Source organism: Juglans microcarpa x Juglans regia, chromosome 5S (genome assembly GCF_004785595.1).
Source record: "Juglans microcarpa x Juglans regia isolate MS1-56 chromosome 5S, Jm3101_v1.0, whole genome shotgun sequence".
Taxonomy (NCBI): domain Eukaryota; kingdom Viridiplantae; phylum Streptophyta; class Magnoliopsida; order Fagales; family Juglandaceae; genus Juglans; species Juglans microcarpa x Juglans regia.
The window spans coordinates 21,006,761-21,033,141 of NC_054603.1; the positions used below are offsets into that span (position 1 = coordinate 21,006,761).

General features: G+C 34.7%; 1 protein-coding gene and 1 pseudogene across 3 annotated transcripts; both read left to right on the forward strand.

Annotated features, from left to right (window-relative positions):
- Positions 1 to 670: 670 nt before the first annotated feature.
- LOC121267414 (calmodulin-like) lies at positions 671 to 26,059 on the forward strand. 3 transcript variants are annotated; one of them, XM_041171278.1, is made up of 3 exons: positions 671 to 707; positions 9,502 to 9,698; positions 25,846 to 26,059. In XM_041171278.1, the coding sequence occupies exons 1-3, from the start codon at positions 686 to 688 to the stop codon at positions 26,020 to 26,022; spliced, it is 396 nt and encodes a 131-aa protein (XP_041027212.1). In that variant the 5' UTR covers positions 671 to 685; the 3' UTR covers positions 26,023 to 26,059. The 3 variants fall into 3 exon arrangements, with proteins under 3 accessions (XP_041027212.1, XP_041027213.1, XP_041027211.1); XM_041171279.1 differs by lacking the exons at positions 671 to 707; positions 25,846 to 26,059 and adding an exon at positions 1,922 to 2,116 and having other exon boundaries at positions 9,502 to 9,895; XM_041171277.1 differs by lacking the exons at positions 671 to 707; positions 9,502 to 9,698 and adding an exon at positions 23,514 to 23,726 and having other exon boundaries at positions 25,649 to 26,059.
- On the forward strand, positions 2,275 to 10,014 carry LOC121267415 (annotated as a pseudogene).
- Positions 26,060 to 26,381: the final 322 nt, after the last annotated feature.

A 26,381-nucleotide genomic window follows, 5' to 3' on the forward strand; every position in this document is an offset into this window, starting at 1 on the left:
GGTCATTCTCAATGTTTATTTCTCAAGTCATTTGGACTGATAAACATTTGAACGTGGGTTTTGTTAATGAAGTTATTTTGTTATAATAATAATAATAATATTAGAGAATTATTTTCTAATAATATTTTAACTTTTCAATATTTTTATTCAAAATTTTCTCTCTCATTTTCTTAAATTTAATCAATTATGTTAAGTCATATTATTTCACTATTATTCACCAATTTGTCGAATGTGGATTTCAGAGTACGAAACAAAAGGGTTACTAATGAAATATTCCTAAAAAGAAAGTTGCTATCTCTTTGCAGTTCCACCTCTTTACTCTCTATTCGTTATGCTCTACACAGAGTAGCTCGCTCATTTTGACCGATAGTATTTTTTCATTTTTTTTCTTTTTTCTATTCACATTTTTTAAATATATTTAAATATTTTTTTAAATATAAAAAAACACGTTAATACACTTAAAATAACTTCCTTAATCACTAAATAAAATAATAATAATAATAATAATTAGTCAAGAGGTACTTTGAGCGGTTAAAGCTGGAGGCACAGTGGTTTTCTCGTATATTGTATTCTCCGCCTTTGAAAAAGACAAAAGCAAGCATCGAATTTTCGAGATGGAAGGAGAACAAGAATGGCGGACCAACCCACCGACAACCAGATCCTTGAGTTCAAGGATGCATTTAGCATGTTTGACAAGGATGGCGACGGTCCGTCTCTCTCTGTATCTCTATTGTGTTGATGAATCTAAAGGCTGTTTCTTTTTGGTTTGTGTGTCAGATCTAGTTCGTATGGACTAGTTCGTTGTTTTTGAGGATTTATATGGATCTCATTTTCTCTGTGCTTTTGTATCATGTCTCTTCCATTTTTTATGTTCTTTTATTCTTATTTTCTTGTTAGCTTAATTTTACACGGTTCCATGGTTGTAAACCTTAAGTTTTATTTGCATCCAAGGATTCCTCTCTCTTTGTTGCTCTATGTTTCCCTTTCTGGATATCGTGCATGAACTGAGCCATATGAAATTATAATCATTCACCGTTTACTTGCTGGGGGAAAGAAATTGGGTGGGAAGAAAAGAGATCAACGAGGTAGGAAATTGAATCTCAGATGTGTTTATTGTTAGGAAGACAAGGAAGAAAGAAAAATTCTAAAAGGTTTTAGTCACCCTGCACTTTGACAATGTTCTTTAGACGAGGAATAAAGTTGCTATCAATCATATGTTCATTTCTTGTAAACTGTGCGTTTGTTCTTCATTTCACACTATTTGGTAAAGATCATGTGGCTATAGGTACATGAGATGTGCTGTTGTGGGGTGTTAAGATGAAGAGAATGAACGCATGCCTACTGTATGAAGAAATTCTTGAACAGACAAAGTTCATATCATTGAGACCTTTTTTAGGTCAATTTTTGTACAATTGAAATTTTATAGTATCGCAGCATATTTACAGATGGAAAACACTATTCTCATAGAAGATATCCACTGAAATTCTTTATCAAAATATTTTTTAATTTTATTTTTCTACTTAATGATTAAGTAAGTGTTTTTAAATGAAAATGTGATTTTTTTTTGTATTTTAAAAAAATATTTAAATGGTTTAAAAAAATAGTGAAAGAAAAGATAAAAAAATTTTAAAAAAGATTTGTAGTGTTCGGTAGAAGATTTTGGTAGAGATCTTCTGTAGACGTAGCAACGTCCTTTATAGAGACTTATTGCATGTCAGAGGAATGTTCCAGCTTAGAGAATATTTCATAACAGAATTTGTTACAGGAGTGGTCCATAGAATTCCATCGTGCCTTTCCCTTTTTGTTGTGCTGAGTCACTACTTCTAGAACCTTCAAGTATTTGTGAGTCTTCATGCTTTGCTTTATTCTTCCTATTATGGGTTGTCGCATGTTGTTCTTATGCTGTCGAAATTTTTTGTTTTGCATTTTATTGATAAATTAGCAATGTTGGAAAATTCTGAAGAGACTGATCTGTCTTGTTCTTGCTACTTGTTTTCATTTTTACAGATATTCTTCATTTCCTACTTTCTATAATACATTTTTTTTACAACAACACGCTCACGGGCGTGATGTTATGCATACATAAACTGATGAGGAATTCAACTACACGGTTTTTGTGAGTTATTGAGATATACTTGGTCAACGAAGTTTTCCCTATTTGGTCCTTGAGATAAAGAATAAGTGGATCTGCTTAAAATTTTATTTTATTTTATTATTATTTATTTATTTACTTTCCATTTTAGACGATTGGTTTTCTTGCTAAATCTCATTTCCATCACAAGGATAAAACGTTTGTTTTATTTCAGACAGTCGTGTGTGTATGGTTGGCAAGTTTGCCTCTGTGAGTTTGTTGGTTGATTCTCTGACAATAATACTTTGAAGTTTATGGTTGAGCAGGTTGCATCACTACCAAGGAGCTTCTGACTGTGATGAGGTTGCTAGGCCAGAACCAAATTGAAGTAGAACTCCTGGACATGATCAATGAGGTCGATGCCGATGCCGACGGTGATGTCACCATCGACTTCATTGAGTTCCTATACCTCATGGCCAGGAAGATGAAAGACACTAACTCGTAGGAGGATCTTAAAGAGGCATTCCGAGTCTTTGACATGGATCAGAATGGGTTCATCTCTGCTGTTGAGCTCCGCCTTGTGATGTCCGATCTCGGGGAGAAGCTCACTGATGAAGAAGTGGATGAGATGATCAGGGAGGCAGATGTTGATGGTGATGGCCATATAAACTATGAGGAGTATGTCAAGGTGATGATGGGTATGTGATCATTCTACCTCCATCAAAAACCCTAATGAAAATAATCTTTTTCTATAACCCAAAAAAGGAAAGGAGGCAGAATGACTGTCGAGAGATCTGTATTCTGGGCATTTTTAAGCTCGGAGGGAATCTAATATTCCAGGCTTAGCACCCATGGATTTGTGGTCCATGACTGTCGAGAGATTTGTATTCTGGGCATTATCATGTGTTGATAATGTTCTCGAACACTTAGTAATGATTCTTGGTTGCTTGATGGGCTTGCTAATATGCAGTAATGTCAGGTTGGCTGGCTGTTAATACTTCGAAGATTAATTAGTGTTTGCCAAAAATATAGGTCTTTGCAAAGTCTTAAAGACCATGTACGGGGTGCTGATGCCTATCCAATGCCTTAAGGTTAGGATAGCTTTTATTGCTTTACAAAGATAGGGCGGCCCTTCATTATTAATGATAAGATAGGTTGTTTGAGCACATATTTGAAGAAGATGATAAACAGAAGGTGTTATTTTATATGGGTTATTAACTAGGGGTGGTGCCATTTGGGCCAAAGTCAACGTAACATTTTGACTTGAAGTAATTGCATTTAACATGGTTTCACTTATTATGCCCATCGTCGTTCCCCCTTACAAGGTTGGATTTATGTCGCTTCTTCATGAACTGTGAGAATCCACCTTCATTTACATTTAATCATTGTTCACCTTACCATGCCAGATTGGATTTATGTTGCTTGTGGGGTTTTTTTTAATTATTTATTATTATTATTTTTTTCTAATCAAGCATATATTTCTTTAACAAAAGGAAATCAAGATACGTGAGGAGGGGGTGAGATTCCTCAACAAACTTTTCGCTACAAAAAATACAGTACAAAAGTAGAAAAAAAAATCTAATTTTAGAACCACAAACTTGGTCTCCACCCATTCCCTACAAAGAGGAGGATGCTGTCTTAAATAACAATTTTTTTATAGTTCGCATAGTTGTGTGAACTATGTTTTCACCATTGGAGGCGGTGGGTGCTGATGATGTACTGTAGTTTGTTGTCCCGAGATGTTCACAGAAGAGACTCGTATTTCTTGCCTCAATATCTTAGGTTAGGGAAAGCAGGAATATATTAGGAAGACTGGTATCGATTGGCCTAGACCGTTGCCGATCGAGTTTCTTCATGAACCACCTGTGATAGCATGTGGAGTCCATGCACCAATGATAATGAGATGGGGTGGGTCAGAGCTAAGAGATCTTGGGATGGTGAAAGTGTTGGTAAGGTGCGTTGTAGCCATTGGATACATTTTGATGTGGCGGCATGTGGAAACCACAAGCCGGACAAGTTGCGCTTGTGGATCACGGACCGATATTTTCACCACGGTTTTACTTCGTAGCAGTAGATTGGTGGTTGGAGAGTAGCGTGGTGGGGCACATGTAGACATTCAGTCACTGGAATGTGGTAGATTAAGCCTAGACCGAACCAGGGTAATGTTTCATGCCACAACTTTTATAATGTTTCATGCTCCTAATTGTTGAGAGCAGTGACCGTTTGCCCACGGGTTGGTTGCTCAACTACACCATTTGGGTACGTCCTTAGATTCTCCTATTGCCATCTTGCTAAATCCATTTGTACCATCCTCTTTGCCTGGTCTTGCCTACTAATGAGATTGGGCCATGCTCTTGGGCCATGCTCTTGCCTTTTTCTCCCATCAGGCCTTTTATATCCCAACAACATTTCCATATTTTTATCATTAGGGGCATGCAGGAATTTTCAAACCTGGTTAGCTGGTCCCCAGTACTCACGGGTGGTACTGGTTGAATATTCCACGTCTCTTCTACTTCTCATCTTCATTTAGGTTGGTTGGAATTTAGACCATATTGAGTTCGGTCTACTTTCTACTTTCTAGCTTCTAAATATTAAATTCTTAAAAATAATACTATATACAATCGTAATATAAGTAAATATCATATAGTCATTTTAGAAAAAAATAAAATTCACTATTAAAAAATAAATTTCTTTTCATATAAATTCATATTTATTCATTTTTTTCAAAATGATTACATGGCGCTTGCGCACTCACGACTGGAACTATCATTTATTAACTCTTAAATCAGTAAATTCATCTTAATTTAAAACTTTTTTACACGTAAGATAAATAATCTTTTTCAAATCAATACATTTTTATACACATGAATCACAATCTTTTTTAATTTATTATAAATATATCTAAATTTATTTTAAATAATTAGTATAAAACTCATTTTATCATTTCAATTCCACTATAATTTCTAAAGAATTTAATTCAATTCAACGTTGAAACGGGTAGTCTCGCATTTCGCACGACCCACGATTGGACCTTTACTGGACATTTGCTGGCAACGATCGGACCTTTACTGGACATTTGATGGGCGTTGGGTTCAGACCTTGTCCATGCGTCACCTTGCCATTGGACCTTTATTGGACATTTGCTGGCAACGATCGTTCGCGGGAGGCGAAGCAGCACGCCCTCACGCCGTTCCCTCCGAAAGCATCACCTCCTCCATATAGAAATGTTAGTCAATAAATAAAAATAATTTTATAATTTAATTATCACATTAAAATGTTGATTTATAAATTTATTTTTATAAAATGGTTAAAAGTATTTCTCACTCCATATATGCACTTATACTCCTTTGCCCTCAAAGTTCTCCCTCTTCTAAACTTTAACTACTTGCGTTGCCTGGCTTGTGTAGTTCACAGACTAACGCTAAGCTAGTGCATGGGGTGTGAACAGTAGATTATATAGATAGAAATAAAAAATAAAAAATAAAAAATAAAAAATAAAAATCTTGTCGTTCTGTGTTTGTTTGAGGGCAGGGTTAGCAAGATAGATTTTCAGTTGATTGAAGGTGGTTTTACGTTCTTCATCCGACACCTGTATCTTTCTCAACACTGGTAGGTTTAGAGAGTGAGATGATAATTTTTAATTTTAGATAAAAGTTTAAAATATTATTATTATTTTGAAATTTAAAAAATTTGAATCGAGATTTGAAAAAATTACATTGTTTATTATATTTTGTGTGAGAGTTTAAAAAAATTGAAGAGATAAGATGAAAATTTTATGTCTCATCTTGTTTAAAAAAAGAGGATGCACAAATCTATGGCTCATGAAATGAATTTGATGAGCGTGACAATTTGCCGCTGAACTGAAGTAGTTGAGCATGTGGTGTTTCAATCTCCAGGATGCATTGCTTTTTCCGGATTTGGTTTTGGTTTCCTCTTTCGGGGACCATGAAACTAAAGAACTTCTTGGATGATACCCTAAATTCACATTTTAACGGGTTGAGATTCATCCCTTATTATGAAAATATTCTAAAAAATAATTTCTAAATACAGTCTTAAAGTTTACAAATATTGAGCATTCATTTTAAAAAAATATAGTCTATTATTAAAAAATATTTTTTATGTGAATCTTTATTTTTTCTCAAAAGGACTGTACAGAACTTATACACCTTAATACTTCAAATATAATTTCTCTATTCTAAACTCAAATCTTGGTTAGCCCTATTAGTTATGTGAATTCTCTTATGTTTAAATATTCCTATTACTAAGAAAGAAAGAAGAAAATAAAAGAGAAACAAATTAGACGAAATACAGCTTGACTTTCGGGAATACTTAAGTTTTTCGAAGACTACACTACTATTACTAATTTAAAGAAATTTAAATTACATTATTCTGTTAAAAATTATTTTTAGTGTATGGAATAATAATCACATATATAAATGAGAGTCTAAGAAATTCACCAATTTATTATTTTATAGTAGAATAATAAACTTTATTTTATCATTTTTCATACTCAAACTATAAGGCCAGCTTTTATTACTTTACAAAGATAGGGCGGCCCTTCATTATTAATGGTAAGATAATTCGTTTGAGCACATATTTGAAGAAGATGATAAACAGAATGAGTTATTTTATAGGGGTTATTCGGGCCCAAAGTCAACGTAACAATTTGACTTGAAGTAATTGCATTTAAGATGGTTTCACTTATTATGCCCATCGTCGTTCCCCCTTGCCAGGTTGGATTTATGTCGCTTCTTCTTTAACTGTGAGAATCTGCCTTCATTTAAATTTAATCGTTGTTCTCCTTACCATGTCAGATTGGATTTATGTTGCTTCTTGTGTTGGTGTTTGTTTGTTTGTCAAAATATGAGCTTGGGATGAGACAAATAATTAAAATTACATGAAAGATAAAAACAAACGAAAAATAAATAAAATGTAGCTATGCATTATAGACTTATGATAATCATTCCATATAATCTATCCATTACAACATGTAACTTGTCGATATTTATGCTTAATAACCATATGTTATATACCACCATAAGTTTCTTATTAGTTATGGTATGTGTATGGGATTGTAACAAGCACTCCCTACAGATGAAATGAATTGCTTCATTTCGTTGTACATTCTCTTTATACATAAATAATATAAAGTCTAACATTAAATAAAAGGGACTTTTTCATAGCTTTCAAAGCTCAAAATAAGATGCTTGTCAAAATATAAAAATTGTCACAATAGTTAAACATTAAAACCATAACTATTTACATAGTATGAAGATCCATCATGTTTACAAAATGCTTTTTCAAAGTACATAAACAAAAGCCCATCATTTTTATCAAATAGTTTAACAAAACGCAAGGCAAACTAAAACTTAATAAAAAAGACCCAACCCAATGCTGCTACACATCTATCTCTCCTTCTTGAGTAGTGTCCCGCTCTGCAGCTTCATCATCTTCAACCTAGACTTTCAAAATATTAAATAAAGAAGTGTGTCTAATACTCAGTAAATAGTTACACCATACTGTTAAATTTCATACATAAGCTTATTCCATTTCTTATGAAAAGTCATTCAAGCCTAAAAATATTTCAATTAAATATCACTTTTTATTGGCCGATACACACTAGTATGCCTAGTGTGTGAGGGTTAGTAGCCTTTTGGACCCAAATTCGCTCGTGGCAGCATGTTGGAAATCTATCGGTCAAGATGGTGACATTGGATGCACTATCAATGGAACCGATCCGACACTACAAGTTGCCTCTCACCTTGGTACCATCAACATTCAGTCGTTAGCCATTACTTATTTTCATACATAAAACTTTCATTTCCTTGTTTCCTTTCCATTTTCCTTTCATATACATTTCCATTATCTTTCTTAATCCAATGAAATATGCATTTTTATTGATTAAAGTATGCAATCCATGCTATAACTTTACATCAGGAAAGTCACTAGTTTTTAAGAAATAATATGTACATCATAAATTACATGATCTCAACCTTGAATATGAATGCTATACAACATACTGAAACACACATTTATAATTAATAGTGTGGTCTTCAATAAAGGACCTAGTGAGGATCCGTGATGCCAAGTGAGCCAGACGATCGACAACACTCCAGAATTTGATTGGGCATAGGCGTACAATTTTTACAAGGAAGTGCACATGTAACTAGATAGACATCTATATCGCAACGGCATAAGGAAATGTTTTGTCAGAGACTAAATAATGTTTGTACCAGAGGTCTAAACCATAGGTCGGTTCATTCATTAAAAAATATTCATATGTCACTATTTCTTCCCAAATAATATTACTCAATACTATTGGTTCATTTTCTGCATCCAAGTACGATAGACCAGGCATACTTTGTCGCCTGACTAAATAGTACGTCTCCAAAATAATACAAATGACTACTAACAGAGACAGGCCTCCTTATTTTGCTCAGGCAGGTTTGGTCATTCCTCTTCAGGGACCTCTTTTGGGGCTACCTTTGCGTCAAAGTTTACGGTTCCGATAAACAAACCAAAGGTAGGTTACACAACAAAACTACAAATGAGAGATAATGTACATGAAGATATAATGCACAATTTCATGTAAAAGATTGGTGAACACATATATTTGTGCATGGGGACAAATCATCCTCTGGGCAAAGCAACTGCCTTCATAGCTATGATGAGGAACCAGACCCTCTGGATAAAACATGAGTATATAAGCATGGCGAGGAATCATCCTATGAGAAGTTACCCTTTGTGCAAATTTCAAGTATGCATAATTATCACTAAGGCGAGGAGCCGCCCTCTTCTCAACCATATAAAACTCATCATATAAATCTCGCATGGAATCACCTCATTGTTCGACTCGGAGATTCACTCCCACCCGACCAACGTGCAAGCTGTTCCTATGCGTTTGTTCTTCATTTCACACTATTTGGTAAAGATCATGCGGCTATAGGAACATGAGATCTACCATTGTGGGGGTGTCGCATGTTGTTCCTATGCTGTTGAAATTTGTTGTTTTGCATTTTATTAATAAATTAGCAACGTTCAAAAATTCTGAAGAGACTGATCTGTCTTGTTCTTGCTGCATGTTTTCATTTTTGCAGATATTCTTCATTTCCTGCTTTTTATAATACATAAACTGATGAGGAATTCAACTACACGGTTTTTGTGAGTTATTGAGATATACTTGGTCAACGAAGTTTACCTAGATTGGTCCTTCGGATAAAGAATAAGTGGAATTGCTTAAATATATATAGATATATATATATATTTTCCTTTTTAGACAATTGGTTTTCTTGCTAAATCTCATTTCCATCACGTGGATAAAATGATTATTTTATTTCAAATAGCCGTGTGTGTTTGGTTGGCAAGTTTGGCTTTGTGAGTTTGTTGGTTGATTCTCTAACAATAATAATTTGAAGTTTATGGTTGAGCAGGTTGCATCACTACCAAGGAGCTTGGGACTGTGATGAGGTCGCTAGGCCATAACCCAATTGAAGCAGAACTCCAGGACAAGATCAATGAGGTCGATGTTGACATCGACAGCACCATAAACTTCGCTGAGTTCCTAAACCTCATGGCAAGGAAGATGCAAGACACCGATTCAGAGGAGGAGCTTAAAGAGGCATTCCGGGTCTTTGACAAGGGTCAAAATGGGTTCATCTTTGCTGCTGAGCTGCGCCATGTGATGAGCAATCTCGGGGAGAAGCTCACTGATGAAGAAGTGGATGAGATGATCAGGGAGGTAGATGTTGATGGTGATGGCCAGATAAGCTATGAGGAGTTTGTCAAGGTGATGATGGCTAATTGATCATTCTGCCTCCATCAAAAAACCCCTATAACTCAAAAAAGAAAAGGAGGCAGGGCTAACAATATGTAATGAACCCAGTTGTGATTATAGTTGTAATAATGAAGATGATAGAAATGGAGGGATTACAGTTACTGTTGGATTCTTTGTGATTTCTATTGTAATTAGGAAGATGATGGAAAATAGAGATCTACGGCTACTACAATAAAAACAGAGGCACACAATATGTTTGATAATATGCTAAAGAAACACTAAATTGCTACAGGAGTGCTTCGAGGGCACCTAAACCTCCATTACAGAAAATTACTCAAGCTACAAAATATTTCTGATTTCAGATGCCAAACAAGGACCCCCATTTCCTCTACATATACTGGAAGGAAGATGAGGGCCTAATTCTACAACAGCCAACCAAGGCCAAGGGCCAATTCTAACTAACATTAACTAAGCCCATGGGCCACTAAACAACTTAAACAACTTAATTAAAGTAAAAGATAACAACTAAGGTTGATGCCCAACAAGCCCAACCAAATAGTAGTTGGGTTCATAACAAATCTCCCCCTTTAAAGAACCTTGTCCTCAAGGTTCAGATATTGAAGCAACTCTATGGTATTGATTCCAATTTAGCATTTCATATTCATCTTGCTTCTTCTAGTGAAATTTTAAAATCAGGATATCAAGATTCTTATCACTGAAGGTATTGCACATTGTGTAATCCATGGTAGAGTATTTAAATGCAACTGGAGTAGAGGAACAGAGAGGTTTCTGTTTTTCTGAGCTAGCTCACTTCTCTTCTCTGTTATCAGCAAGGGAGATAGTACCATCACACAAAGCTCACCATCAGAATCTGGCCCAGCCAATTCACTGGCCACCTGCTAGACTTCATCTCATCTCAGGCTAAATTCCGTCTCTAATGGCACTATATCAATATGTATATAGTTATCCATATTTTTTGGTTCTCCAGTTATGGTATACGAAATGACCCCAAGTGGTAGTAGAAAACTAGTAGCATACATGTTCACTGCAATAAGTGCATTTATAACAGTAGATTCATCAAGGAGCCATACTGCTGCTACACTAAGAATAGAGAATAAACCTAAGGCAAGGAAAACAATGCATGTGTGAATTCCCCCAACAAGCATTAACAATTTTAGAATCCATATGAGCATGAGGAGCTTCGCTTCTTGTCTCTATAGCCATTATACCACAATAAAATACCTGGGGGGTAGCTTCACTTGCATATCCGAAGAGTCCCTTAACTCCGTACTTGTTGATATCAATTGTCCAAGCCCCTTCAAGTATCTTCTCTACAATTTCTTTTGTCCTCTTTCTCTATCAAAGGGCCAATATATGACATTATACCAATAATCAACTCAAATAGATAGATTGTGCTCAAGGAGGGCCCGAATGTACTTCTCAAAGAATTTCTTTGTACAACAGTCCCATTAATCCCATCCCACTAAAAAACAACCCTATGTAACAATTTATCGAGCAACTGAGGAGTAACTTCCGTATCTACTAAAACTTGTGAAACCATGAGATTTTTCCATGACCCTCCACCAAAGATTACCATAAAAACATGAAGGGCTTCAAATATCTCAAAAATGCCTTCAGTGGTACAATTTGTACTCAAATCTCGATAGGAAGTGAAAGTAGAGATAGGAAAAATATGCTTACCACTTATATGATTGAGTACAAGGTCCAAAAAAATGGGATAACATTCTAGTATCCCTTCTTCAAAAGCTGGAGGGTCTAAGAATCCAAACAATGATTTGATTCCAAGCCATATTACATGGTCCGACTTTGCTCTTGACCTTGAAGTCTCAGGTGTTGGTGGCAAAACATTGATAATTGCTTTAATCAATGTTTCGAATTCAGTGAACAATGACTGATCTTCCAATAGGATAGGGACTATTAATATCTCATACATAACACTAACAACTTCAGCATTATCACAAGCCAGATCTCATTCTTCTCTTGCTATTCTTGCATCGATCTCTCTCTAGTGTTGAGTCACCCTCTGCTTATCAAGGGTTCGCAGCACATCAAGAAGGGAATTAATGCAACTTAGCTCGTACTCTCTATCATACATTTCTAAGGCTTGAGGGTACTGAAAAATGCACTGGGCACATTTCCATACTTCATCAGAATTCCTCTTCCATAATTGTTTGAGAGGAGAATCAGGATGCTCATCTTTGAAGTAATTGTAGAACATCTCTCAAAAAGGACCCATAAAATCCCCAGGGCCAAACCAAATGTGAGTATCTCTTGGGAAGCAAATTAAGGAGTTAAATGCATCTGCAACCCATTGCTCCTTAAGATGGTGGAGACGACGTCGTTTGGAGGATTCATGGTCGTCGTCGTCAACTTCTTTTTCTTCTTCCTGTTTCTGCTTTTCCTCCTCGCTCTCATCCTCCAATTTCAAATCCTCCTTTGTAGCAAACACAAGTTTCTTACCATCGTACTCTTCAACTGCCCAACAACATACTTATCAAATGCATCAACCATAAAGAGCACCTCGTAGCCTTTCTTCTTAAGCCTCAAGATAAATGTGTCCAAGTCTTGCTTTGCTGATGATGAATTGGTAGCCTTACCCTTTGAGTTCTATCTCGTATATATTTTCCATGGAGGATGCCATGTGAGGCGTACATAAACATCTTGTAGTTATGATCAACCAGCCTCCTAGGCTCATCGAAATTGTTGATGGAATGCATCTTGGTGATTGAGAGCTCTATCTTGGTGACGTCCATATACGACGACAGTGTTAATGGAGGGGAAAAATGAAACACGGAGAATAGGATCTGAAAGTTGATACGATAAGATGGAGTACTTTCTGACGGAATTTCTGAGAATTGATGAAAGAGGGAACTTGTTGGAATCATGCTTGACTGCTTGTTCTTCATTTTGTTTTGCCCTAACTTGGTCTAGCAGATGAATCTTCTCTTCCTCCTTTGCTGCATCGTCTTCTACGCCATCCTCGATAGTCTCTACTACATCTTCTACAATTACAAATATTTCTTCGGCCACCACTACGTACCCGTTGGGGATTTCGCTGAAATCCTATGCAATTTCATGAAGATGTTCAGGAATATTAGGGACATTTGTTTCCTCTTCTTCTTCTTAAATGACGGAATTTTCTTTTCCTTCCGAAAAACATGCTGATTTTTGTTTCAGCAACTTTTCGATCATAGTAGTCCGATTAGAAATATTGTGTTGCTTAGTCAACCAGTGAAGCAGCAAATCACTCAATTCATTCAAGTTGTTTTTAAGCTCCTGAAGACTCTTTTCATTAGAGTCTATCCCCCGTTGCAGGGCTTCTTCTTGCTGCTACAAAAATATTTCGTCTTCCATAGATCGTCAGCTCTGGATACCAATTGTAATGAATCCAGTTGTGATTACAATTATAATAATGAAGATTATAGAAATGGAGGGATTACAATTGCTGTTGGATTCTTTCTGATTTCTATTGTAATGAGGAAGATGATGGAAAATAAAAATCTACGACTACTGCAATAAAAATAGAGGCACACAATATGTTTGATAATATGCTAAAGAAACACTAAATTGCTATGAGAGTGCTTCGAGGGGCTCCCAAACCTCCATTACAGAAAATGACTCAAGCTACAAAATATTCCACATTTCAGATGCCAAACAAGGACCCTCATTTCCTCTACATATACTAGAAGATGAGGACCTAATTCTGCAAAAGCCAACTAAGGCCAAGGGGCAATTTTAAGTAACATTAACTAAGCCCATGGGCCACTAAACAACTTAAACAACTCAATTAAAGTAAAAGATAACAACTAGCTTGGAGGCCTAACAAGCTCAACCCAATCGTAGTTGGGTTCATAACACAATATGATGGGCGGCCTCCTAGTTTCCTTTAATCTCGATTTTCATCTATCTTTACAGGGAGTATAGTAGTAGTATGTTCTACTGGTGGTGGTGGAAGTTTATTCAGTCTATCCTTAAAGATTGTCTTGTGACGGTGTCTTTGCAGTTTTATTTATTCCCTTTTTATTTCCTTTGTGTTAGCTTGTGAACCTGATCCAATTGGACAATTCAATGTTCATTGAATGACTTGTTATATTGGTACTCGTTTATAGCTAGGATCCAAATTAAGCAAACTTGCATTAGAAATGTGTCATGAAATGATATTGTTTGTCTTACAATTGGTGCATTTTTAAGCTTGGAGGGAATCTAATATTCCAGGCTTAGCACCCATGGATTTGTGGTCCATGACTGTTGAGAGATCTATATTCTTGGCATTATCATGTGTTGATAATGTTCTCGAACACTTAGTAATGATTCTTGGTTGCTTGACGGGCTTGCTAATGCAGTAATGTCAGGTTGGCTGGCTGTTAATACTTCAAAGATTAATTAGTGTTTGCCAAAAACATAGGTCTTTGCAAAGTCTTAAAGACCATGTACGGGGTGCTGATGCTTGCCCAATGCCCTAAGGTAAGGCCAGCTTTTATTGCTTTATAAAGATAGGGCGGCCCATTATTTTTAATGGTAAAATAGGTTGTTTGAGCACATATTTGAAGAAGATGATAAACAGAAGGGGTTATGTTATAGGGGTTATTAACTAGGGGTGGTCCTATTCGGGCCCAAAGGCAATTGGAGGGTTATTTATAGAAGATGTTTCCCACTTTTGGGGTGGTGCCATTCGGGCACACGGCTCAAGGGGACTTGTGTAGCATCCACATGTCATATTTAATTAACTAGCTTATTTATGGGAATAAGATTCCAAGTTCATGTTCAGTTTCAAATTCAGTTCACATCAGTTACAGTTTATGTCAGTTAAGTCCATGTCCGTTCAAGTTATGTCAGGTCATGTCATGTTATTTGCCAAGTCATGACACGTTTACTTATGTTCACGTCATCATTCATGTCTTTTTACTATTATGCATGCATCTGTAAGCTGTTAGTTTAGTTGTAAACTTGCTAACATTTATAATCAAATCTCACTCGGTAGTCCCAACTACCACCCCTAAATGGTAGACCATGTGTCAGGAGCCGGAAGACCCGCGGAGGATCATCTGGACGAGGTCGACTAGACTGCAATGCAATCACGAGGAGCTTATCACTTTGATGCTCCAATTTTTGGATAGGAATATGGCTATCCCGACCAAGTTGTGCGAGCTACTCTTTAGGCTCCGTTAATATGAATTTTTGTTAAGGATCCGTTAATGGAGAGATCTTGGTCCGAAATTTTTATGGAGTATTGTTAACATATTTATGTGAATTTTTGTTAAGGATCCGTTACATGATAAAAGCTTTTGATAAAATATTTTCTCAGATCTAAAAACTTAGAATCTGGAAGGAGAAAAATAGTTTCTATTTTAAGAAAGTTTGGATCTTTTGTTGTTTAATCTTACTCCAATGACTTTGATATTTTGAATTTGAAGATCCTAAGCCTTTAATATACATGTCAGGATGTTGGTTTGAAGAATTTAGGAGTTGATTTGTAAAGCTATGATTTTTATGCAAGAAAATACTCGGTTGGGTCAAAAGTTTGATGATTTCGACTAGATTCATGTTTTGGTTTATTTTTAGCCATGTGATTTTAAGTTTAATGCTTGGATCTACCTTTGGACATATGTTTAAGCCATGTGATGTTGTTGGTTTGAAGTTTTAATCAAGGTATGTTTCGGATCAAATGTTTGATCAAACCAAAGTTGAGAAACAAATTTTGTTTTTGACTAAGTGTTGGAGTCGAGTACATCAAGTGAGATTTTGTAATTTTTGGTGACTTTTATACATTGATTCAAAGCATGATAAATCTTTAGGGTGTTTTGTGGACATATTAGAAGAGATCTTTTGAATTTTAAGAGTTCTTGGAGATTTTTTTAAAGTGTCAAAACCTTGAGATTCAAGAGTTTGTATTTTAGTTAAAAAGAAAATGTTTGGATCTTTTTACTAAAAATTTTTTGTGTTTATGTGAAGTACATTTTGTTGAATGTTTTAAGCAAGTTTTTAAGCTTAGGGATATGAGGATCTTTGTTGCAATATTTCAGTTTGAGCATAAGTTTAGAAACTGGATGAAATTGCAACAAAATCAAGAGATATGGCCTTGGGAGTGTCTCCGCCTTATGCTGTTTTTCTTAATTGTGATTGGTTTTAAATTTTTAAGTTGATATTTGAGTTTAGAACCCTATGTAAATTTTGATAATATTTGGAGTTAGTATGTGAGATCCTTAACTTAGGAGTAATATGGTCATTTTTCCACATGCAGAGGGTAAAATGGTAATTTTACTCTAAGATAATATTTTTCATATTTCTAATTGTTAGTGTTCAAGTTTTTAACATTTAGAACCCCTACTTACAGTTTTTTGATGTTTCATGCTTTTCCTCGTAAAATGTGACGAAAATTGTAAGTTAGCTCTGAACTTACTATCAAATTACTGTATATGCGTAATGGCTAAAGGAACTACTGTTTGTGTCTTTATGTTATCCTCTATGCCATGTTATGCCATGTCACCTCATGCATGTCTATTACATATTACACTCTGTCATGTATCTGTTACACATATGTCATGTTTTGTAATGCTATATGTTACATGTATGTTAGGTTTGGTAATGCTATCTCTTACATGTATGCCATGTTACAAAATATTATCTGTTACACGTTATGCCATCTTTCAAAATATTGTCTGTTACATGTTATGTCATGCTGTGAAATGTTGTCTGTCACATATTACATCATGTCTTACGTCTCACGTTCATGTCATGTCACTTATGTAAGGACTTCTTTCTTTTCATCTCACGTCACGTTCTATCTCGAGTATAATTTATGTTTCTCGTGAACAACCTTTCAAGTCAAGTCAATTATCGTTTATGATGACCTTAAGTGCTAGGATGGAGTAATATTCTAGTAGAACTATTTTGTTCATGATGGAGTGTCTAATCTAGTGTGAAATCGGGTTGATAAGGTAAGTTCAACGGGTTTCGAATGGGGTCTAATTAACAGGTTACTGGAGCGAAGAAGGGCACTAACGCCGATTGTGCCCCCGCACATTTCAATTTCATTTTATATGTACTCTTGCTAGTACAAATATCTGACATGGGATACGTACATTACGCGTGTCCACAGCAAGTGTAGATACCTATGAACTGGCATGTATGTTAACGCACTCATAGCTGGTGCATATACTTGTGTTATGATGCGGTAATCGGTAGGGACACATGGCTCAAGGGGAACCGTGTAGCATCCACATTTCACTTTTATTAATCATGTTTAATTATTCAAAAAGATTCCAAGTTCATGTAATTCACGTTCAATCATGTTTCATGTTCGTGTTCAGTCATGTTCTCAAGTTCACGTTCAGTCTATGTTTCAGTTTCAAGTTTAATTTTCAAGTTCCCGTCACTTGAAGTTTTAAGTTAAATTTACATTTCATTTCAAGTCATGTCAGATTATGCCATGTTACAAGTCAAGTTATTTTATTTCTGTTTATGACTTTGACTATGTATTAGAGCATTTACGGCCATACATACATCATTAACCCGTGTGGAAGTTTTCTGTTAACTTCCTGAAATTTGAACACAAATCTCACCGTGGTAGTCTCAACTACCATTCCCTCCGAATAGTAGAAAATGTGTCATGACCCAGAGAGGGTAAGGAGCCTAGCAAGCTAGAGGATGTTGATTAGGAGGCGCTGACGCGACGCAGAGCTTGTCACCTTCATAATTAGATTTTTGGACAGTCTTATAGCATTGTTAGTCGAGTTACGCGAGTTGCTCGACGAACTAGCCTAGTAATTATGTCTTGGTGATGTAATGATGGAGCTCTATCTCCCATACTTTTGAGATTACAATCCTTTTGAGACTCATACTGTAATCATGGATGTTTAACATTTCAATATGTATGGATTATATTTTAAGTATTTGGAATATCTTTAGTTGGTGCATAGTATTGCTCAAAGAAAAAAAAAATTATCTGGTGCATGTTAGGCACATTGCATTTTTATTTGTCATGAACGAGAGCAGGTAACCTTCTGTTACATTTCCCGATGCTTAAGATGTTCATTTGATCCCAAGTGAAAATCTGAGGGTGTCACAAACTTGAATTATTATTTTTGATTGCGTGGGGATGTTAGTTTTGAAGAAATCAAATGGTTTTTAAAAATAAACACTTGACTACCGACTAGGGGTGTAATCGGCCCGGTTTGGTCTAGTTTTGGATAAAATTTGGGACCGAAGCGGTATGCACCAGTTTTAAATTTTCAAGAACTGATTGCGTTCCGGTTACCCCCTAAACTGGTACTTCCAGTTTTATCGGTTTCGGTCCCGTTTTCTAGTTTTAATATACTATATTATATATTATATTATATTTTATATTATATAATATAGTGATATATTATAGTATATTATAATATATATTGATATAGTGTTAGTATAACTATTAATACAATATAAGATTTTAAAATTTAATATTGTATTAATTAGTAATTTATCATATAATACAAAATTATTTTATATATAATTATATATTAAATATAAAAATTATATACAATATAAAAAATTATAATATATATTTATGAACTGGTCCGGTTTGGTCCAATCTGGCTTTAGAAAAATAAAAACCAGAACAAGACCGATTTTTACCGGTTATACGAAAAATAAAACCGCTACCAGACAAAAACCCACCGATTCGGTCCTATCCGATCCGGTTTACAAGTTCATTGATTTTTTTTTTACACCCCTACTACCGACCATGTGATCAACCATGCTCTCTCTATGCAAAAAACTTTTAAAGATATCCAAAGAGGGCCTCTAAGAAGTACCAGAGGTGCTGTAGATGGGACCTCCACCACAAGATGTCATGAAACTGAATTTGGATGGGACTATGTTTCATAATGAACAATATACAGTTGTGGGGATCATCCTTCGCAATAGTCAAGGGGAAATTATAATGGCAGCAAGCAAGAAGGAAAAAGCAGTAAATGAGCCCATATAAATAGAACTTCTAGCAATTCTAAAGGGTTTGTAGTTGTGTTCCCACCTTTGACTACATGAGCTTATTAGAAAGTGATTCTCTTCTAATGATCTGAGAAATCCAAGGAGCTGGTGAATCAAAAGCATTGCTGGACAAACTCACAAAAGACATTCGGGGATCGATGCATAAATTCCCAAGATGCACAATTCAAGATGTGGCCAAAATAGACAATGAAGCATCTCATAAGCTTGCTAGATATGCTTGGAATGTGGATGATATGCTTATATGGTGGAGGTCATTCTCAAAGTTTATTTCTCAAGTCATTTGGATTGATAAATATTTGAAAGTGGGTTTTCTTAATGAAGTTGTTTTGATATAAAAATAATAATAATATTAGAGAATTTATATTCTAATAATATTTTAACTTTTCAATATTCTTATTCAAAATTTTATCTCTCATTTTCTAAAATTTAATAAAATATGTTAAGTCCTATTATTTCAGTATTATTCACAAATTTGTCGAATGTGGATTCCATAGTTCAAAACATAAGGGTTACTAATGAAATATTCCTAAAAAGAAAGTTGCTCTCTCTTTGTTGTTCCAGTTCCAACTCTTTACTCTCTCTTTTTGTTCTACTAGGTATATTATATTCTCCGCCTTTGAAAATAGTGATTAGAAAGTGATTCTCTTCTGATGATCCAAGAAATCCAAGGTGCTAGTGAATCAAGAGCACTGCTGGGCAATCTCACAAAAGATAGTCAGGGATTGATGCATAAATTCCCAATATGCACGTTTCAACAAGTGGCCAAAATAGACAATGAAGCATCTCATAAGCTTGCTAGATATGCTTGGAATGTGGATGATATCTTTGTATGGTGTAGGTCATTCTCAAAGTTTATTTGTCAAGTCATTTGGACTGATAAACATTTGTACGTGGGTTTTCTTAATGAAGTTGTGGACATATTAGAAGAAATTTTTGAATTTTAAGAGTTCTTGGAGATTTTTTTAAAGTGTCAAAACCTTGAGATTCAGGAGTTTATATTTTAGTTAAAAAAAAAAAAGTTTGGATCCTTTTACTAAAAAGTTTTTGTGTTTATGTGAAGTAGATTTTGTTGAATGTTTTAAGCATATTTTTAAGCTTAGGGATATGAGGATCTTTGTTGCAATATTTCAGTTTGAGCATAAGTTTAGAAGCTGGATGAAATTGCAACAAAATCAAGAGTGGCCTTGGGAGTGTCTTGCCTTATGTTGTTTTTCATAATTGTGATTGGTTTTAGATTTTTAAGTTGATATTTGAGTTTAAGACAAAGTTTACATAGGGAATGTAAATTTTGATAATATTTGGAGTTAGGATGTGAGATCCTTAAGTTATGGAAAATATAGTCATTTTTCCACATGTAGAGGGTAAAATGGTAATTTTGCTCTAAGCTAGTATTTTTCATATTTCTAATTGTTAGTGTTCAAGTTTCTAACATTTAACCTGTTAGAGCAAACCTGTGAACTGCGAAGAAGGGTACTAACGCCGATTGTGCCCTTAGACATTTCAATTTCATTTTATATGTATTCGTGCTGGTGCAAATACCTGACACGTGATACGTACATTACATGTGCACACAGCAAGTGTAGATACCAATGAACTGGCACGTATGTTAACGCACTCAGAGCTGGTGCATATACTTGTGTTGTGATGCGGTAATCGGTAGAGACACACAGCTCAAGGGGAACCGTGTAGCATCCACATTTCACTTTTATTAATCATGTTTAATTATTGAACAAGATTATAAGTTTATGTAGTTCACGTTCAGTCATGTTTCATGTTCATGTTCAGTCATGTTCTCAAATTCACGTTTAGTCCATGTTTCAGTTCCAAGTTTAATTTTCAAGTTCATGTCACTTGAAGTTTTAAGTTAAATTTACATTTCATTTCAAATCATATCAGATTATGCCATGTTACAAGTCAAGTTATTTTAGGTCTGTTTATAACTTTAATTATGCATTCATGCATTTATTGCCATGCATACATCATTAACCTGTGTGGAAGTTCTCTGTTAACTTCCTGAGATTTGCACTCAAATCTCACTGTGGTAGTCTCAACTACCATTCACCTACAAATAATAGAAAATATGTCATGACCGAGAGAGGGAAAGGAGCCTGGCAAACTCGAGGAGGTAGATTAGGAGGCTTTGACGCTGCGCGGAGCTTGTCGCCTTTATAGTTAGATTTTGGGATAGTTTTATGGCATCGTTAGTCGAGTTACGCGAGTTGCTCGACGAACTAGCCCAGTAATTATGTCTTGGTGATGTAATGATGGAGCTCTATCTCCCATACTTTTGAGATTACAATCCTTTTGAGACTCATACTGTAATCAAGGATATTTAACATTTCAATATGTATGGATTATATTTTAAGTACTTGGGATATCTTTAGTTGGTGCATAGTATTGCGCAAAGAAAAAAAAAATTATCCGTTCGAATATTTCGTATTGTTAGATGCATGCTAGGGACATAACATTTTTATTGGTCATGAACGGGAGTAGGTAACCCTCTGTTGTATGTCTCGACGCTTAAGATGTTCATCTGATCCTAAGTAGAAATCTGAGGGCGTCACAAACTTGAATTATTATTTTTGATTGCGTGGGGATGTTGGTTTTGAAGGAATCAAATGGTTTTTTAAAATAAACCCTTGACTACCGATTAGGGGTGTAACCGGTCCGGTTTGGTCTGTTTTGGATAAAATTTGGGACCGAACCGGTATGCACCAGATTTACATTTTGAAGAACCGATTGCACACCAGCTATCCTCTTAAACCGGTACTCGCGGTTTTACCGGTTTCGGTCCGGTTTTCTGGTTTTAATATACTATATTATATAATATATATAATAGTATATTATAGTATATAATACTATAGTGATAATATATTGTAGTATATTATAATATATATTGATATAGTGTTAGTATAACTATTAATACAATAGACTATAGTGATATAAGATTTTAAAATTTAATATTATATTAATTAGTAATTTATCATGGAATACAAAACTATTTTATATATATTTATATATTATATATAAAAATTATATACAATATAAAAAATTATAATATATATATTTAAGAGCTGGTTCGGGTTGGTCTAATCCGGTTTTAGAAAATGAAAAATCGGAATAGGACCGATTTTTACCGGTTTTATAAAAAATAAAACTGGTACCGGACCGAACCAAACTTGGTACTAGACCAAACCAAACGGTTCGGTCCGGTCCAGTCAGGTCCAGTTCGGTTTACCAGTTCACTGGTTTTCTTTTTACACTCCTACCACTGACCATGTGATCAACCATGCTCTCTCTGTGCAAAAAACTTTTAAAGATATCCAAAGAGGGCCTCTAAGAAGTATCAGAGGTGCTGTAGATGGGTCCTCCACCACAAGATGCCATGAAATTGAATTTGGATGGGGCTATGTTTCATAATGAACAATATACAAGTGTGGGGATCATCCTTCGCAATAGTCAAGGGGAAATTATAATGGCAGCAAGCAAAAAGGAAAAAGCAGTAAATGAACCCATATAAATAGAACTTCTAGAAATGCTAAGGGGTTTGTAGCTGTGTTCTCACCTTTGACTACATGAGTTTATTAGAAAGTGATTCTCTTATGATGATCCAAGAAATCCAAGGAGCTGGTGAATTAAGAGCACTGCTGGACAATCTCACAAAAGACATTAGGGGATTGATGCATAAATTCCCAAGATGCACAATTCAACAAGTGTCCAAAATAGACAATGAAGCATCTCATAAGCTTGCTAGATATGCTTCGAATGTGGATGATATCTTTGTATGGTGGAGGTCGTTCTCAAAGTTTATTTCTCAAGTCATTTGGACTGATAAACATTTGAACGTGGGTTTTCTTAATGAAGTTGTTTTGATATAAAAAATAATAATATTAGAGAATTATATTCTAATAATGTTTTAACTTTTCAATATTTTTATTCAATTTTTTCTTTCTCATTTTCTAAAATTTAATAAATTTGTTAACTCGTATTATTTCATTATTAGTCACAAATTTGTCGAATGTGGATTTCAGAGTACAAAACATGAGGGTTACTAATGAAATATTCCTAAAAAGAAAGTTGCTCTCTCTTTGCAGTTCCAGTTCCACCTCTTTACTCTTTGTTTGTTCTATTAGATATATTATATTCTCCTCCTTCGAAAAAGGTGATTAGAAAATGATTCTCTTTTGATGATCCAAGAAATCCAAGGAGCTGGTGAATCAAGAGCACTACTGGACAATTTTACAAAAGACATTCGGGGATTGATGCATAAATTCCCAAGATGCACAATTCAACAAGTGCCCAGAATATAGAATGACGGATCTCATAAACTTGCTAGATATGCTTGGAATGTTGATGATATCTTTGTTTGGTGGAGTTCATTCTCAAAGTTTATTTCTCAAGTCATTTGGAGTGATAAACATTTGAACGTGAGTTTTCTTAATGAAGTTGTTTTGATATAATAATAATAATAATAATAATAATAATATGAGAGGATTATATTCTAATAATATTTTAATTTTCCAATACTTTTATTCAAATTTTTCTCTCTCATTTTCTAAAATTTAATAAAATATGTTAACTCGTATTATTTCACTATTATTCACAAATTTATCGAATGTGAATTACAGAGTACAAAACATAAGAGTTACTAATGAAATATTCCTAAAAAGAAAGTTGCTATCTCTTTGCAGTTTCAGTTCCACCTCTTTACTCTCTCTTTGTTCTATTAGATAAATTATATTCTCCGTCTTAAAAAAAGGTGAAAGCAAGCAGCGAATTATCGAGAAGGGAGGAGAACGAGAATGGCGGACCAACCCAACCAGATCCTTAAGTTCAAGGATGCCTTCAACTTGGTAGATAAGGATGGCGACGGTCTGTCTCTCTCCGTATCTCTGTCGTGTTGATGAATCTGAAGGCTGTTTCTTTTTGGTTTGTGTGTCAGATCTAGTTCTTATGTACTAGTTCGTTGTTTCTAAGGATTTATATGGATCTCATTTTCTCTGCGCTTTTGTATCATGTCTCTTCCATTTTTTGTGTTCTTTTGTTCTTATTTTATTTTTACCTTAATTTTGCTTGGTTACATGGTTCTAAACCTTAAGTTTTATTTGCATCAAAGGATTCCTCCCTTTTCGTTGCTCTATGTTTCCCTTTCTGGATATCGTGTATGAACTGAACCATATGAAATTATAATTATTCACCGTTTACTTTCTGGGGGAAAGAAATTGGGTGGGAAGAAAAGAGATCAACGAGGTAGGAAATTGAATCTCAGATGTATTTATTGTTTGGAAGACAAGGAAGAAGGAAAATTTCTAAAAGGTTTGACAATGTTCTTTAGACGAGGAATAAAGTTGCTATCAATCATATGTTCATTTCTTGGAAACTATGCGTTTGTTCTTCATTTCACACTATTTGATAAAGATTATGCGGCTATAGGAACATGAGATCTGCTATTGTGGGGCGTTAAGATGAAGAGAATGAACGCATGCCTACTGTACGAAGAAATTCTTCAACAGACAAAGTTCATTTTATTGAGATCTTTTTGAGGTCAATTTTTGTACAATGGAAATCACAGAGTATTGCAGCATATTTATAGAGACTTGCACACTATTCTCACAGAAGATATTCACCGAAATTATTTACCGAAATATTTTTTAATTTTTTTAATTTTATTGTTTTACTTAATGGTTAAGTAAGTGTTTTTAAATGAATATGTGGTTTTTTTTAATTTTTAAAAAATATTTATATGGTTTAAAAAAATTGTGAAAGAAAAGATAAAAAATATTAAAAAAAGATTTGTAGTGTTCGGTAGAAGATTTTGGTAGAGATCTTTTGTAGACGTAGCAACGTCCTTTATTTACATGTCAGAGGAATATTCCAGCTTAGAGAATATTTCATAACAAAAGTTGTTACAAGATTGGTTTAGAAAATTCCATAGTGCCTTTCCCTTTCGGAAAATGATAGGGTTACTACCCTTTTACTACTCATTTATTACTCATTTTATATGTATTTTTTTATTAATTTTTTTATTTTACTTAATAGTTAAGGAAGTGACTATTAGTAAAATTATATATATATTTTTAATTTTTTCTTAATAGTTAAGGATGTTAAAAAAATACTTAAAAGAAAATGATAAAAAAATAAAAAATTTGAAATGAACTATGAGTAGTAAATGGGTAGTAATATGGTAGTAACCCTATCATTATCATTCCCTTTCTGTTGTGCTGAGTCACTTCTTCTAGAACCTTCAAGTATATGTGGGTCTTCATGCTCTGCTTTATTCTTCCTATTATGGGGTGTCGCATGTTGTTCCTATGCTGTCGAAATTTGTTGTTTTGCGTTTTATTGATAAATTAGCAACATTGGAAAATTCTAAAGAGACTGATCTGTTTTGTTCTTGCTGCATGTTTTCATTTTTACAGATATTCTTCATTTCTTGCTTTCTATAATACATTTTTTTTTACAACAACACGCTCACGAGCGTGATGTTATGCATACACAAACTGATGAGGAATTCAACTATACGGTTTTTGTGAGTTATTGAGATATACTTGGTCAACGAAGTTTACCCTGTTTGGTCCTTGAGATAAAGAATAAGTGGAACTGCTTAAAATTTTATTTTTATTTTTTTTTTCCATTTTAGACGATTGGTTTTCTTGCTAAATCTCATTTCCATCACGTGGATAAAATGATTGTTTTATTTCAGACCGCCGTGTGTGTATGGTTGGCAAGTTTGCCTCTGTGAGTTTGTTGGTTGATTCTCTGACAATAATAATTTGAAGTTTATGGTTGAGCAGGTTGCATCACTGCCAAGGATATTGGGTTTGTGATGAGGTCGCTTGGCATGAACCCAATTGAAGCAAAACTCCAGGACATTATCAATGACGTCGATGCCGACGGCGACGGCACCATCGACTTCAATGAGTTCCAATACCTCATGGCCAAGAAGATGAAAGACACAGATTCGAAGGAGACACTTAACGTGGCATTCCAGGTCTTTGACAAGGATCAGAATGGGTTCATCTCTGCGGCTGAGCTGCGCGATGTGATGACCAATTTCGGGGAGAAGCTCACTGATGAAGAAGTGGATGAGATGATCAGGGAGGCTGACGTTGATGGTGATGGCCAGATAAGCTATGAGGAGTTTGTCAAGGTGATGATGGCTAAGTGATCATTATGCCTCCATAAAAAACCCGAATGAAAATAATCTTATTAATGCTTAGAATTATAGAATAATGTTATAACTATTCTATGAGGTTCATCTTGAAATAAAATCAAACTCAAATCTTGGTTAGCCCTTTTAGTTATGTGAATTCTCTGATGTTTAAATTTTCCTATTACTAAGAAAGAAAGAAAGAAAGAAGAAAATAAAAGAGAAACAAATTAGATTAAATACAGCTTGACTTTCGGGAATACTTAGGTTTTTCGAAGACGACACTACTATTACTAATTTAAAGAAATTTAAATTACATTATTCTGTTAAAAATTATTTTTAGTGTATGGAATAATAATCATATATAGAAATGAGAG